This window comes from Copidosoma floridanum, unplaced genomic scaffold (genome assembly GCF_036245765.1).
Source record: "Copidosoma floridanum isolate Cflo_tuat_1 unplaced genomic scaffold, Cflo_Japanese_pri ptg000011l, whole genome shotgun sequence".
Lineage (NCBI taxonomy): Eukaryota > Metazoa > Arthropoda > Insecta > Hymenoptera > Encyrtidae > Copidosoma > Copidosoma floridanum.
The window spans coordinates 5681826-5699442 of NW_028321888.1; the positions used below are offsets into that span (position 1 = coordinate 5681826).

General features: G+C 32.4%; 1 protein-coding gene across 5 annotated transcripts in view; it reads right to left on the minus strand.

The window, feature by feature from the left end:
• LOC106647058 (uncharacterized) overlaps positions 1–17617 on the minus strand; it is a 215079-nt gene that overhangs the window by 13766 nt on the left and 183696 nt on the right. For 4 of the 5 annotated variants that reach the window (XM_089590033.1, XM_089590034.1, XM_089590037.1 and 1 more), the window contains one exon: positions 10756–11208. In XM_089590033.1, the coding sequence (XP_089446159.1) occupies positions 11079–11208 (130 nt within the window). In that variant the 3' untranslated portion in view covers positions 10756–11078. Of the gene's footprint in view, positions 1–10755; positions 11209–17617 lie in introns of those variants that run through there. The other variant, XM_089590035.1, reaches the window with a different exon arrangement.

Sequence of the window (17617 nt, forward strand, 5' to 3'; positions counted from 1 at the left end):
GGGCGCGTAATTGTTATAATTGGTTTCTCGTTGCTGATTATAATTGTTATAGTTGTTAGAACCAGGCGCATAATCATAATAATTATTTTCCCATCCCCGATTATGATTATTATAATTATTATTAAGTGCATAATTATTTCCCCTATTTCAACCATTGAAATTCCTATTCTCTTCGAATGGCCTACTATTGTTCGTGTTAATATTTGCCGGAGGGTGACTATTGTTGCCATTGAAGTTTCTATTATTATTATTATTATTATTATTGTTATTATTATTATTATTATTATTATTATTATAACTATTATAATTGGATGTGTAGCTAATATGTTTGTTATGGTAATTTCTAGGATCAGGGTTACTGTACTGCACATTAGGTGCCTGATCATCGTGCGCGGGTCTTCCTTCATTTTTGTCCTCCATCTCCGTTAGTCTCTTGGGTGGTTCTGTTTCGGGCCTATCGGGGTCTTTTGTTCTTCCGTTTTTCGCGTCCCTCCATAGCTTTTCGCACCCGCTCGTAGAGTGCAGACAGGGCTCCTGACAATATGAGCAACACTTAACATCTTTGATGCCATCCCATTCGTCCGTATCGCTCTTTTCCTCCGGCGCATCGCTGATTACCATGCCTATCCTTAGATTTTTCTTACCAAAACAACTTTCCCGTGTTGCATATGTGCTGAAATTATTGGGTGCCATTTGACGTAGACTTGACTCGTTATAAACGTCTATAGCCGCTTCAATGGCCTCCTCCAGTGTTACAGGTTTTACCCCGGCCACGTTTCAACTGTATGGCACTTTCAACCCATAGATAAACTATTTCACTGACTCTCTATCCACGGATTGTTTTAAGGCAGTTTTCTGAATTTGGGGCAGCTGTGGGTTGGCGTCATGAGTCATCATTATTCTATTATGCAACCGTTGCACCCAGCTGCAGTACTGAATAACTGACTCGCTGTTCAGTTGAGTCAGTGACTTAAGTTGGGCTAGCTGTGTATCGATGCCTCCAATGCCCCCGAATCGCCGTGATAGAGCAAGTAAAAATGCGTCTACAGTATTAAACAGTGATAACTGGGTGCAAAATTGATCTACCGCCATCCCCCTAAGTTTACCGTCTAGTGTACCTATGAAGTATTTTTCATATTGCGATGGAACTGCTAGATTTGCTGTCCTCACCATCTGTTAAAAAAGCGGAAAGTTTATTGGATCTCCATTGAATATAGGGATGGCACTCACCACGCTATTGACATGGGGCAGTGCACTACAGTGCATGCTAACAGGGTACGTCTTTTCCGCTCGCTGTTGACTCATGATGGTGTTTATGTAAGTTGGATTTGGCTGCGCTTGATATTGCTGCTCTCGCAAAATGTATTCCCCGTTCATGTTCGTATCCCGAAACAGCCAGTCAGATGACGGTGCTGTCGGTTGGCCTTTCACCCTTTCATTTAGTGGGCCTGTGGGTTCGTAGCTGGGTCCAGCATTATGCATCCTCGTACCCGTTTTCTGCCCCCCATACATTCTTACCTCTTCCAACGTCCTTGACGTTAAGCCCCAATTATTTTTATGGCCAAGTACTAATTCTCTACAATTTTGTGTTAGTGTTTCCTCCGAAAACTGTGTCACACATTGCTGTGCTGTTTGCTGCACCGCTTGTTTTTCTCCTTGTCTGAACGCATGTTGAAGCGTATCCTGTGTATCCTTACTGTCGAACCTATCTTTCGAGTGCAAGTTTACGTCCCTCGGAATTTTGCTCATCCCATTTCCAGCTGTATAATCTGCATTCTTTAAGGGTGACATATTCGCCGCGTCGTTTCTTATGGTGTTTGAATATTCTGCACCCACCCCCATTATGCATGACATTGTTTGTAAGACTTTTTCCCTAATTACCCCTGGTTTCATTTTTTTTAGGAATTTTAACATTAGCATATGCTGTTTCTTGCCCATTTTTTCCCATTCCATTTGAGTTTCAGGACTGTGCTCTAAAAATACCGTCAGTATTTCTGACTCCAACTCGTTTTCCGGATACGAGGGAATTTCGTCATCCCTAACACTCATTATATCATTTTGCTCTTCATCGAAGTTTTCCGTCATAGATTCTTTATTATTCTTTTTTTTTTGGTTTTCTTTATTTCCTGTCTGTATAAGAGCGCTTAAACACTTATAAGTAAATTTATGTACGATTCTTTGCGTTCCTTTTTCACGATGATAAACCCACTTTACTTTAACATTTACTGTGTGTCTAATTTATTATTTATTTATTTATTTATTATTTCCTCACTTTCAACCTGACCAATTTATTTTTACGGTCCGAAATCTTTCTGACTCACGATAAATTACCCTAGTGACGCATCACCGTTACTATAAGGAGGATACCGAACGCAAAACCGATATAGCAAAAAAAAAGATAAATTTATGACGCACTAAAATTTTTAGGAGAACCCCTGGGACAGTTAAATATATTTGTTTATTTATAAATCTCCAGTACTTACCATATGCTCCCAGCTAGAATGATCACAACCAAGATCTTTATCATCCTTGTTTGCTTGATTTCTACCGTAGTCTCGGGTATCCTCCACCGTGGTCCTTGATTGAAGCTGCTTTTTTCTAAGTACTCTGACCACTTCTTATCTCGATGATCCCTCTCGTAACAGTTTCTTGTTCAATTAATTAGTAAATCCACGATGATTAATACAATCGTCCTCTTTGTTTGTTTTAATATACTTAGTGTCCCATTTATATAAAGCAATTAATTTTTTCACGTTCTATTGTTTTTCATATGACTTTAATTATTGTAAATTTAGTCATATGACTTTGAACATGTGTCACTGTTAATAAAATACAATCGTGATGTAAAAGGGGAAGCGCCTGTCGTATTTATTTCTGAAAAGGTCGACTTTCGTTTCGACGAAACGTCAAATATTTTGTTTAATAAAAATGTGCTCCCTTTTACCAAGTTTTTATATTTACTTGTTCCTTATGAGTTTCTTGTTCACTTTGTGGCACGACATAATGTGTGTTTCCCAAAAATTGCGGTTCCAGACAGAGAGCTCGCTCCCTTCAGCATCCTATCTGCTTAACCCTTTACTCTCTTCCACTACAATCATCTGTAGTAGGCCCAAAAAGAGGGGGCGCACGGACGTGTAGCTATGATATCGTACGTAACAGAACAATGAAGTCTTATTAATTTGGTATTGTGGTTTTACATTTTTAAATATTTTCAAGCGCTCTTGAAAATTAATTTTATCATTAGAAAAGAAAAAAAATTTATCCCCAATACCGATTATAAGGCGTGCTTCTCTAAAATCGATGTATTACCTTGTTTTAAAGATTTAATTAAGACAAAAATGATACACCTGAACTAAAAGTTGTAGCTTCAAAGCTCAACTTTTTGCAGTATTAAAAAAAAAACCAAAAAAAACAAACTATTTCTGAGGCTTAAAAAAACGATATCTTGGCTTCTTAAGTATTAAGAGGGCTCAAATTTTGATCAGTATCATATTTTATGACATATTACAACATACTTTGATTTTATCCAAATACGTGTATCTATGGCACACACTTTTTCAAAAAGATGTTGGAAAGATTCACGTATATATAACTATGACTCGACTTGTAAGAGACATAGACAATAACAAAATAGTAAGACTGCCTGTAAAACAGAGATATCCATTCATTACTGGGTGTAAAGGTAATAGTAAGAAAAAGTTAGGCAACAAAGAAACAAAAGAAGGCTTGGCGATATTTTTGAATAAAAATCTTCTAAAATTTCTACTGCTTTTAGAGTGTAACGACGACGTTATAGTACTAAATAGCATGATCAAAAAAATAACTTTGCTCATCATTTATATTTAATTGAAACTGGCCAATATTCATTAATTAAACAAAGACCAAAATAATTTCTACGTTTTTTTGAGTTCAACTTTCATGATTCTAAAGGTATTCTACCACTTAATGGTAATTATAATTCTCTGAGTGGTAAAGATATTTTATAAAATAAAAAGTAATGTAAGTGCTCAGGTTTTACAACTATAAGTTCAGGGGCGGCATTACTGTTATTAGACAAAGATGTATGATTCAAATAGGAATAGAAAAAAAACTTAGGTTTAGAACTGCTTCTTAGTAGTATTATCTTTGATCTACAAGGAGTCTACTTGTTTACAGAAAGTACAGACTCCATTAAAATAAATTGCCTATTTTAAGGAAGGTGTGATTATCCTTAAATTCTTCAATGCCAGATGTTGGCAACTTAGACTATTTCACTTTCATTTTATAACTTAAATAAGGCGTGCTTATGATTTTTACTAATAAAAAGGATCATACTAGAGAATCTTTGAGTTTCAAAAAGCCAAAGTGATTCTCTGCAACTGAACATGATTCAATAAAGAGAGCTTTTTATGTTGATTAGTAACAATATGAAAACCCACTTTCTCATGAAAACGATTAGAAATGGTCGTGTGTACTTTAAAATATAAACCCTGCTACGACAAAAACTACCTCATCGAATAAGTTTAACTCAAAACTTTTCACTGATACAAAAAAGTTAATGACCAGATCTGCAACAATAAAAAAATTATAACCGTTGGCACTACTGAAAAAAACTGTCTAATAAGTCAAAAAAGAGATTATTTGGCTACAGAAGAAATTCCTTAGTTTTTTTGGAATATGGCCCAGAAAAATTGAGATTCCAGGACCAATTTTTTGTCATACTTAGAAAAAGATTTAGGATAATTTCGTGAAAGGAACCATTATGTAGATTCAAGAAAGGGTTTACTGAAGAATTCATACGCAAGATTTATTTATCTCGAGATAAACTGCTGAATTTTTTCTACGGCTTCCACCATCCTTACCCGCATGCTAAATACCTACTCATGTAGTTACTAATAAAACCGGATTAATAAAACATAGGAGATTTTCGGACCTAGATAAGATTTTTATTAAATTTTTTTAAATGTAGTTCAAAAATTGGAAGTGATCAGCATAATCCAGAACACTGCAGATGAATCTCTTTCTCAGATGTTACACGTAAGATTTTTAAATTTTTATAGCAAGTTATCTTTTTGACTAGAAGTTCCAGTTGATATGCTCTTAAATTGTCAACCGGCTTTAGATGGAATGGCTTCTCTTTTGAAGCAAAACCAGAGTCAAAGTTTTCCGGACAAAATAGAAAACAATATACGAATTTTTCGAACTTCAGAGGAGTCTTTAACACTATTGACTATAGTATCGTATAAAGAATTTTATTTTCATCCACAACATATTTCGTTTTTCATAAAGGCAATACAAATGTTGATACATTCATTGAATCGCTACGTTTTTAAAACGATTCAACTCCTTTATTGTATAACGCCATCAACACATACTGATACGAAATGTAAATGCATTAGCTTGAGTAAGTCAAGTAACACTTGTTACACTAGAGTTTGTCAAAAACCTACAAGGAACTACGATAAAATACGTAAATTCAACAAAAGCCAGCCTTAAGTCGTTATGAAAGTTATGCAGTGGCCAGAATAAATAGTAGTTCAGTGTAGTCAGGATTATACGGTAGATGCATCAAAATTTCCCAGCTAAACTTAATCAATTTTTTACGAGTCACTGTAAGTATTCATGGTATAGCATTCTTGTAATGGAAGACAACGCCTTTTCTATTGATGATTCCTGCCATTTTTTCAATTGCTTACTTTAATTGCATGAATTGTTGATAATAGATAGTTTAATGAACGGTTTCGTCAAATTCAAGTAGTTAATAATGAAAAATACTCGTTTGATGCCACCTAACACACAACATCATCTTTCTTAGTAATACGGACTTCACAACTGTTTGTTGAGCTTTTCCACGATTCCATCACGATGTCTTTTACACATTAGTGTCACACGTGATTTATATTCCTATTACTTGTAATAATTTTATTCACAAATGGCTTAGTTAAACTTTTTTAACTAAGTCTAATAAATTTTTTACATTCAAGTAAGTGGAATCATGTGGACCACGTATCGACTTCTTCCGGTATCAAGTTTTATGTAAATAATTCAAAACTGTTTTATGATTAATGTTTATTTTCCAGCTATATAGGGAGATAAGATATATTGGTTTCCTAAGAGCTTTGATGGCTTAGTGGTTAGAGAGATAGCCTCCTAGACGGAGAAACTTGAGGGATCGTTGGTTTGAATCCCGAATCGTATCGAAAAATTATCGAGATTTTTTTCTCAGTCTTTTCCGATGTGATTCGTACCCAGGATGCCGAAAAAGAACTTATCCGATTTTTAAAACAAACAGTCGATTTTTCTGGCCATGTCTGGATCTCCTTTTTAAAGGAAAGCCAACATCTGGCCAGCTAATCGGATAAAGTCACAGTTGATTTTTAAAGGTCAGTACAGCAAGTTAGATGGTTTGTTGGAAAATATTTCTCCATTAAACTTGATAAGAGCTGGGTTGTGCTTGAGACAACCACTGTGCCCTGTACGTGGTACCCAGTAGGATTGATGAACGAGTAGTCTGAGGGGAACGTTGCACGGGGTCCGCACAAAAGACTCGCATATTTGGGGAAAACGGTGGTAATTACAGAAAAAGAACAAGGAAGATAAGACTTACAATCATATAAGATACGTAAAAACCCTGTAATATACGTGAAATCTTAATACAAATTTTGATATATTGGTCTCCCTCATTATTTTCGAAAACTATATTGATTTTATAACGATTGGTCGACCAGGGCAAGGTTTACCTTTAAGATCATGTTTCCGGAACTAACTCAAGAAAACCAATGCCAAAACTGACGTTTATTCAAGTATTTATAATAAGCACTACATAATATTTTGTAAGCCTATGCTGTAGCTTTTCCTTTTTATAAGTAAAAAAGTAAAATATGACAAAAGCGATCGCATTTTAGGATCTTTATTGTCAAAGAACAATAATATGTGATGAGTAAACGGATGTTTGTACTACATAGACTAGAATTTTCTATAGCCTATAAATTTTAAAAAATTTTCTAGTTTGGCTTTATTAAATAATGCATTACTAGAGATGTACAATGTCAACTCCGTCTAGTAAGAAGTACCGAAGTTATTTTTCATCATCTAAAAATATGGATTTTGAATCTTCATGGATGTCCATACTTGAAATTTATTTTTTATTCTTAAGAAAATATGAAATACCCATAAAATAGTAAAGATTGTTTACCCTAAAATGAAAGAAATTTTGCTGTTTGGTCAATATACTATGATAAAGTGGACTGCTCAATTATATTTCTGCAATGTTCTGTAAAATAGGGTTTTTAGATTAGGTTAAATAAATAAATGATCGCAAGTGTGGATTTTAAAGTCATATTTAAAACAAATTGAGAAAAAAAGTTCGATCCAAAATCAAGCAGAGACTTTGGCAAAGTGGTTTATTCAGTTTAAATCGTTCAACATTAAGTTATTTTAGATAAATTATTTGATATTTTAAGGTCAGTTAGCATGCTATAAGATCGGAATCTTAGGTTTAAGAGTCACTGAGATTAAGAGCTTTTGTTAAAGGGAAATAAAAAGGACAAACGTTCATATATCGGTTTGTTTAGTTTAAAATTTATCAATTTTAGGTTAGGTAGAGTTTTGATGTAAGATTAAAGGAATGTAGGACTAAGAGCTTTGGTTGAGCGATTAAACACATGAGAAATATAAAGATTATAAGGTAAATTAATTTTACAGACTAAAGTAACGTCAAAATTACTTATACTTTATCTTGGCTTAGAAGATTCCCTGAGGCTGGAAAAAATTTAAACGTGCTAGAAAAATTTAGAATCTAACAACAAAGAATGCATATTGACGGCATCTTTTCTAACTAGAACTCTCCTACTTTTTTTTATGTTCGTTATCTATGACAAAAATATCACACAGCCACAAAAAAAACATTTTGTGTTTTAAAGTTTTACCACGCATACTATGTATTTTTTGCAACTATTAAATCTTAATCAAGGATCAGTTAAACCCTATTGAACTCGGATTATATCTAGATTTTCAAGAACCCGATACCCTAAGCTATATAACTCTTAAAATAAACTTGTTACATAAGATCTGTATTCTCTTAATAATAAAATCCTATGATCTCATAACTCACAATTTTATTACTATATAAAAGTATGGCTCTACATCGAAAAGAAATATTTTTCAACGGGAAATCTAAATTTTTTAATAGTTGTTACAGAGATAAAAGATATCTGAAACCTATAACATCAAATCTTATAAAGCCTAATCACTCATAACCCTGTTATCCTATATCAAAGAAAAATACTTTATCATGATCAGTGTGTATTATTCGAAGTTGTATCAGGGTTAGGGATAACTTAAGTCTATTGCATTTATTCTCTTTAACATCGTTTTTATAGATAATCTCACGTATGTGCGTGTATACCCAGCACACAGTCTCGTAAGCAACAGAGTGAGTTCGTTATTTGGTTAGGTCCCAGGATTACAGCTTTTATGCCATTACACTAGACCACGCTTGTATTTTTTATGCAGAGAAATTTTTAAGTCGCAGTATCGTTTCAGGAGAGGGTGAGAAAGAAGACTCCAGGACGTCGCCTTTTGGCAACTACAGTTTCACATTAGTTGGTGATTTAGCTATTGTGGAATCCAATGCTTTTAAAAAAACAACCCAGAGCAATTATGCAATCATATGAATCTATACTTGCATAATCCTCGAGTGAATCATGACTATATAACACTAGTTCGCCTTAATACTTGCTCCTTTTTTATAATTAGCATTAAATGATTCAGAGAAGACTACTACTGTAAGACAGTTATGTTTTAATTATCTAGTATATTTGTGTGACTCATCTAATTTGAATTATGACTATTTTCATTACATATGTTTAACATATCAAGTAAAATTTTTGCGAAAACACTTTGACTAGAGTGTATGTAACTTTTACGAATACATTTTTAATTTAAAAATTAAGAAGGTAAATATGTAAGTTTCAGCTATTATTTATAATATCTTTAATAAGATAATTTATAAGTGGAAAGAAAAAAAACTAATAATGCGAATTTTCCTCTCGAACAATTTAGGAAAATCCACGTAACTCAAAAGAATCCTACTTTTTATTGCTAATGCAGTAATATTAAAACAAATTTAAGAACTTCATAATAGCTTGCAATAAAACAGATGATCCAAGATAAACTATTTCCCTTCAATGGTTATTGGGTTATAGTATCACATACATATAGGGTTACTAGATTTAATGTGACAGGTTTGAGGTATCTTGTTTATCTGTGTTAACTTAGAATAAACCAGACGGCTTATAATATATTTTTTTTATGCAGAATTTTTTGGGTACTGGATGTACAATTTTTAATATAAATATTTTTCATGGTACAGGTTAAAGGTATTCTCAACCTCTATGATTACTCGCAATAGAACAGATTGCTCGTGAAACACAATTGGGTTGTGGGTATTGAAGGGTTTAAGATATTACCTAGCAGATTTATGGTTGCAAGATTATTCAGCTTGGATAGTGGGGTTTTTATCGTAACCTAGATTCGGTCTGAGCAACCCTGAAAATTAATAGTATCCATAGTGTGACCATTGCGTTGGGCCCGAAACTTTATTTTTGTTTTAGGTGGCTGTGTCCCAATCTAACAATCTAACTGATTTCTGGTCACTATGTAAAGCGTAATTAAATGCTTTAAAATAACGTTTATCTCTATACTTAACGTCACCAATTTAGTTCACTTTGTAAGTCTAAAAAGTTTTTTTTGTCACAAAAATGTGACATGAGTGAGAATTAAGTTTATTAATCCGCTAACGCAAATAATTTTTTGTCAATGCACAATTACCTATTTAATAATAATATTATCAGTATACATTCTCATCCGGTTACTTTGCTCATTCAAAGGGTTACTTTATGTTACTATCACACATGCAAGTTTTTTAAAATCTAATTAATTAACTGTGAGCTTTTCTATAAATTAACATTAAAATTCATACAAACAAGTATTCTGAAAAAGTTGAGGCTACTGAAAGTAGCACATTTTGTTATATAAAAAAAAATTTTGCTGCTAGCCTGGACTATTTACTAGACCCTAGTAGTATTATGAATTTTATTACATATTACATGCATTTAAATCTTATTACGTTACGTTTTATATGTTTTTGAATATTGTAATAAGCAATGATTATTCACACGATGAATAGCAAATAAATAAAATGTATGTTGTCGTTTGATACTATGAAGGTAATCTAGGATAAATTTTTCATAATTAACAGGACATAAGGTTTGAGGTGAGATTAGAACAATTATTTTATTCTAGTGTTTTATAAGAACATTTTACTCTCCCATTTTCTAAAATTGAAGGAGTTCCGAAGCTAGCTAGATATAATTTTAACATTAATAAATATAATACTGGCAGGACCATCAGAGCAGTTGTGAACATAGCTACTTTAGAAAGATATAACTGCTATTCTATAAACGAAAATAGAAATATTGAATTCGAATAAGTACATAGTAAGGGCTTGCAATATCGTAGTACAAAATAAATCATGAAATTAGTTTACCAGTCAGCAGTGAAAGGCACAAACAATATGACTAGAAAAAAATAAAAAAGCTTTTAATAGTACAGGGTGTATACAATAGCAGTAAGAAAATCAAAATTAAAGAAGCTAGAGATTTCAAAAATTAAGTTGATAGTTATTTTGATGTTTGAAAAATAATACATGTATCATAAATACGAGAAGAAACTTGATCAAAAAGACATGTGGAAGTCAATTCATTTTTGTGAAAGATACAAATAGATGCCTTGAATCAGATAATACAACCTTTAATCAAATGACATGAAGAGTTTTGTGCTACTCATAAATCTGCTTGAATTGTCTTTTTATAGCTTTCAAAAAAAGGTCTATTAAAAGTTTCGTATAGATTTATAATTGACTTGTAAACATTCCACTTTTTAATGCTTAACTAAGAATGATCCAAAACTGATTCATTTGAAGAAGTTATAAGTGTATGGAGTTGGTCTGTTAAGAAACTGTTTTTTAAGAGTCTCCCTATAATATTCAGTAAGTTTTTAAAATGTAAGGTTTGTAAATTTATTATTACATAAAGTTGTTAATCATCGCTGTAACTTAAGCTTGACTTGCAGCTTAGATGTGAGCCTTCACTTTCACTGCTTGATTTGCTACTCGAAGATGTAGGCGATGGTGTAGGCCGATTGTATGGAACAGGTCTTTTTCTAGCACTGAAAAAAACAAGGAATTGATGTTGACTTTTAACCAATGTATTAGAAAAACGCATATAATTAGTATTGATAAAAAAAAGGTAGATGTTTTCTGAGAACATTTTTTCCCACGTTTTAACTCTATTATTCTTTTTAGTGCGTAATGGTGGGAAATTGTCTATTTTTAATAAGGTTCAAAAATTGTGCAATACATTAGAAAAAAGTTTTTTTAAGGTATTTCAGGCCTTTGTTAATGAAATTAAGACCATATATATATATAACAGTTAAGTTTAAAAAAAATTTTATAGCTACTAATGTAAAAATAAATGTGTCTATTTTTACTTTCTAAGCCTTTACTTTTATTCATAACTTTTAACATTTTAAATTCTTAACATATTACAATCCTTTTATTTTACTTTGTGGTGAATCCAAAGAAATTTTTCTACTTATGTATGGTTATCTTTTAACGTAGCACTTATTAGCATTATACGACATTTTTACATAAAATCTACAAGACTACTAAGTAAACTAGTAAACGAATGATTAAATATATTAAAAATAGATTACTTCAAAAAAAACTCGGTAGCGTTGCTCTGAGCCAGCATACAACTAAATTTAAGTTATAATTAATTTGTTCCTCTCAAAAAGATCAAAACACTAACTTCATGTCTTGAAAAAAAAATCTAGAGTCCTGGCAAACACTACAAATTTATGAACTATTACAAATTTTCCAGTTTGGCTTTACTAGAAAATGCTTTGTTGGGTAGATTTATTATTTAATTTGTAGAAATAATAATCTTAATCAAGTAAGCTACTACATTTAAAAGGGACATTACTGTAAGTAATTTTATTGAAAGACAAGGCACCCCACTGCAAAATTTATAGTTCACATTTGTACTATAGTTACTGAAAAAAGCTTGATTGAACCATTTTATATAAATCTGATCCAGATGAAACCCAAGAAAAATTCTGTGGAGATCAGTGGGGGTATGCGGAGGGGGAGGGGGTACGCCCCACAGAAACAACTGTATCATATAGAAAGATATGTATATATAGGTGCACATGCACTGTAACGTGAATTCTGACACACGGACACAGTAGTTCTGTTTGTAACTGTTGGTCCTGAATATAGCGGAACCAACCAGAGCAAACTTATACCTTTGCACCACTTTCCTGACTCACTGTACTACTAAAACTCAAGCTAACTCGTAATTCTATAAATGTATATAAGTCTATGCTTTCTCTAGAATTATATGTTTGAAGTGTAGAGCTCCGCAATAGACGTTATAGAGGATGTACTCCTCAGTCATTGGTGTATTCCCCAAATGCTGCCGCAGTGCTGTGTATTTTGCGTTGCGGCAATTTTCATGTATAGCTAAAGATAGTTGATATAAGGGTAGGGGAACTTTCTTGATGCGATCCGCAATCCACAGCTCTTTTCTGCTGTTGTGTGATCACAGCCTTTCATAGCTCAAACGTGGAACTTACCAACAGTTGGTACAGGTTAACCGTAGTGCTACTGGACCATGCCATGACTTATGGGTAACTTAACTACTAGTAGCGTTTGCAGAAAACACCAAGAAAACGAGCAAGAAAGACAGGCTGTACAGGCTAAAGGCTGTACACAGTCTGTCTGAGCGACAATTATGTAGGAGTGTTTCTGCTGACGAACAGAGAGAGTCACATCAAAAAGGTAGTATAAGAATCTTAAGAAGGTTAAATATAAACGTAGACAATCTATATACATTAAGTTAACTTGATTCATAATCCTACTCTTAGTTATAAAAATAAATTGATTAGTAATTATTCGTATGTATATAATCCATCTACTTGCCTCCTGGGTGGTGTGAAAAAATAGATAAAAATAAGTATAATTGAGTAAAAACTTAAGTATATAAATGAGGTCAGTAGAGGGCGGTAGAATTAACGGATGAAAAATGTTATAAGTCAAAATAAAAGAAACAAGACCTGCACATTTTTACCAAATTTCCGCATTGACACACATATGTATACATATTATTTATTAGAAAATTTATTTAATCAGTAAACTACGTTAAGTGTGTGGGTAGGTGTCAGGGTCCATAATTGTTAGTTGAGTTTCGTTTATATTCGACATAAATGGTGTAGGGGGATGTGGGGGGCGTTGGAGTGGTGGAACTAAGAAAAATTAAGGGGTGGGGCGGAGGGGGTATGTGGGGGTCACTTGGAAGTGAGAGGTGTGTCAACGGGGAATTGTAAAGCCGTATGGAGGTTAGTATGAAATTTTCTACAGAAAGAACTATGAATTAGAGAAACATATGTGCGTGTATATATTTATATATATATATATATATATAAACGTATGTTTGCTTGTCCTGGATGTTTTACCACACCGTTCGTCTGATTAAAGTTGGATCTTAGGAGGTTGTTGAGAGAGCTCCCGCAAAGGTTTTTAGTTCAATACAGGTATGTATTATGGCCAAGATGCAGTGTAAACTGAAAAATTTAATAATTGCAAGAAATATGAATTTAATAACAATTTTTTGTATGATACGGTTCATTTATGTATATGATTCGAATTATTGAAAAAAAAAGTTCATGAATAGAAACTTTGTAACTTTAAATTGTTTAAAATATTTTTATCATTTCTGGCTACATTAAATGATTTGACGTGGTCTTAAATAACAGTACAGCACGAATGAATAAAAGAATCGATAAGAGGTGTATTGTGTTTAGCCGAAGTGTACCACAAGATCGGTAAATTTAGAATAGTCCAATATTAGCGCCAAATAGGCAACTTTAAAAAAAGTGCTAAGACGATCAACTTCAGTGCTATGTGACAGGATCAGTGCTGTAAGGCACAGGAGTTAGGATGAAGGGTATCGACAAAACTTAAAGTAAAAGTGAAGAGAGATAAGTATATCAAGTACGAATGGAGCCTAGTATGTCATGTTTACAGTTTCGTGCCTTTTACGTTACATTACATGTTTTAATTTATGTTATTAATTACATTTTATCTGACCACTGAGAAAGAGTGTATTTCATCAGAACGCCTATAGTATAATTTGACACTGGTCTACGTCTATTTGAAGATTTTTTTTTTAAATACGTTGTACGACGTTCAGCAAAAAAAATTATAAATAAGGACATTAATTATTATTGGCTTTAGATTCTATTAAATGCATTTGTCCGTTAAAAACACCTCGATACCAGGCTTACTTAAAGTTTAAATAGAAATTATAATAATTTTCAGAATTTTTTTTTTCCCTCCTTAAGATTTTAAATATGTGTAGGCACGCCTGCGAGCTAATATACTTGGAGTAGTAGAGTAGAAACATAGGTAGAGTATGTTCGATGTGAGCGAAAAAGAAGTGAGCAGAAATTAGTCCCAGTGTTAAATACGTTCACATTCTAATATGTATACTAGTGGGGCTTTGCCCCTTTGCGCACTTCGCGTGCCAATCCCCAAGAGTACTTGTCATTTAAGCTTTTCCAAGTGATAAAAAATGTATTTACATAGAACATGTATTTGTGTAATGTGACAAAGTTCTGGCTTGCAAAACGTGTAATAGTAAGAAACTGTTTGCATGTATTTCCCATTTTTATAACTTTTCTAGATCCCAATATTTCTTCCGTCATAGTATGTAGAAGCATTATTTGATGCCATTTGTTTGTAAATATAACAATTTAATGTTAAACAACGCATTGTCATTTGTCATTCTCCCACATTTAACGATGTGCCTTATATGAAGAATTCTCTCTCCCTCGATAAATTTTCTAGTCGATATAGATTGGAAATTAGATTTTGAATTTATATATTTTTTTACCTGTGTATACGTGTTTTCAGTTTTTTTTAACCTTTAGAGGACTGAACTATTTTTATTTCACAATACTCTACTTAAAATAAAAATAATTATAAAACTCTCTTATAAACATGTTGATGTTTAAAAGCAAAATAAACATTTAATGATTCACTAGCCCAGCTTTGTAAGTTGGCTCATAATATTGAACTACTATAAAAGGGCGATAACACCACGGTTTGAATTATTGCACAACAAAGTGGAACATAATTTTATGTGTGTTTTAGTACTATGTCATGCAAAGACATAAAAAATTAAAATTTTTTTTACAAAGTATGATTAATATTTAAAAAAATTCAGCTTATTAAGAACTTGATACTTTTTAGAAATTAAAATGTAGTTAAAATGAACTGATTTGTAATCTTACTCTTAGTGATATAGATGCGAAAACTATTAACTGTTTGTATACAGTCCATCTATTTGCATCCTAGGCGATTTTAAAAAACAGTTAAAGATAAGTATTTAAAAGCAAACATCTAAGTATAATTAACATCAATGATGGAAGTTAGGGTCTCGTGATAAAAAAAAATGTAAATCAAACTAACGGAAAAAATACTGAACTTTTTCTTATTTTCGTTATGTCCCTTACTGTGTATACTCACTGTAAATTTATTGTTATACATATCATAAATTTTTAATTTGAGAAAATCCTGAAGAAAGCCTTTGCCTTATACGATAACTTTGTATTAGCCTCCTTAAAAAGAAACATGTTGATCTGTTAGAACTTTTTTCATAAATACATATGTAAATAGTTCTAAAATATTGCACAAGCCTAATAAAGAAGTCCTAATTTAAGGACACATTAAATTATATTTTTATCAGGAAATCTTTAATATTTTTTATAAAATAATTATATGAATCATCTTTTGACTAAAAGTGATGTAATTGTTTAATACATAATAAGATGAATTTTTCCCAATGCATGTATACATCTAAAAATGATTTTTGTATCATATTCACCTGTACGAAGTTCGTTTACTTCCATAGTAAAAATTAGTATATAATGTTACAAGCAAGTAATGTACACTTACATACTACATTGATTAGTTAATTTATTTTCAAAATGTATACGTAAACATAATACAACTACTCTAATTCCAAATTGTGATAGGGAATTTTCGTTTCATCGTAGTTTGACAATTGAATAATTTAAAAGACGACATAAAACGTAAATATGTCTGAGTGAAATTGTCCATAAAGGTTGGTAGGATCCCAGTAAAGTTCCAGAAAAATGGTGTGAGGTTAAGAAAAAGTTTGCGGAGGCGGTGGAGAATCTGTAGAGGGCCAGTGGAAGTTTTGGAGGGGCTACGGGGTGTTGTAGGGGGCAGTGGTCGGTTTGGACAAACATGTGCCGTATCAAAATAACGAAGAAAAAGACAGAATTTTAGCTTATTCCGTAGAGGGTCTGTGAGGAATTTGTGTGCAATGCCTTACACAAACTCTATTATATAAAAAGATATATTAAATATGCATGTATAGCTTTACTCACAGTGCGCACCGCGCACCAACATTCCATGAACCTACATTTAACTCAAATCTTTACTAGTCACTTCGTGGATGCGTAGGGCTACTGATGATGACTACTACGGTTCTTATTATTTTGTTGTAACATCAGTTCAGGATTTAAAGTTTTATCGCACATGTCATGTAATAATTTATTTATCTTATTATTTAAAATTATAAGACAAATAATACTAACAAAAAATAGGTCAACTTGCCTAAATCTTATACTCATGAAAGTTATAGGAAAAAGTCTTCAACTGACTAATGCAAACGATAATTATAAAAAATAATACATCAATTTGTTTTAAATTCATAAGCATAAAATAAATCTCTTTGCCTCCAGGGTGACGTGGGAAAATAGGTGAAATTTATGTTATTATACAACTGAAAGAAATCATTTTAAACCTGGAAGTAAATGAAAACCTACATTTAAGTCATTTAAATTAAACTTTTAAAATACGGATGTTACGTACAATAGCATACAGCTATGCGTCCGTGTGCTCCTCCTAGTTGGGGCCTTAAAGGATAGAACAGCAGAAAAGATGAGGAGATAGGAGCTGAAAGTTAAGGGCAATCTGTCGAGAGAGTTGAGACGAGTCGGTTAGTAATACACTCTTCCCTGACTAACATAAGTAATAAAGAACTGTCGAATATAAAACGTTCATATCATCTTGCGTGCCACCGTTTTCCCACGTTACAGTTAGATACTAAAAAGAAGTATATTTCAACCAATATTATCAAGATAAAATAATAATGAATTCGGTCATTATTTTTACGATGTCTATGCGTTATTTTATTTTATAAGAAAATAAATAATAGTAATCTTAATTTTTACGTGGTAATAAATATACCAATAGATCAGAACTCACAGTATTGTAGAAAAAATTCAATACCTAATATCCATGAATATTTATAATTAAAAGTAAAATCTGTCAGCAATGAACAGCACAAAATAACACGATAATAGATCTTGCTAGCAAAATTCTCAAAATTCGACAAGAATCCGAGGCAATGACGATTATTTTAGAACACGAAACTGAATGATACACGATTTGCGAAAAAAAAAAATTAATAGACACTAGTTCTCA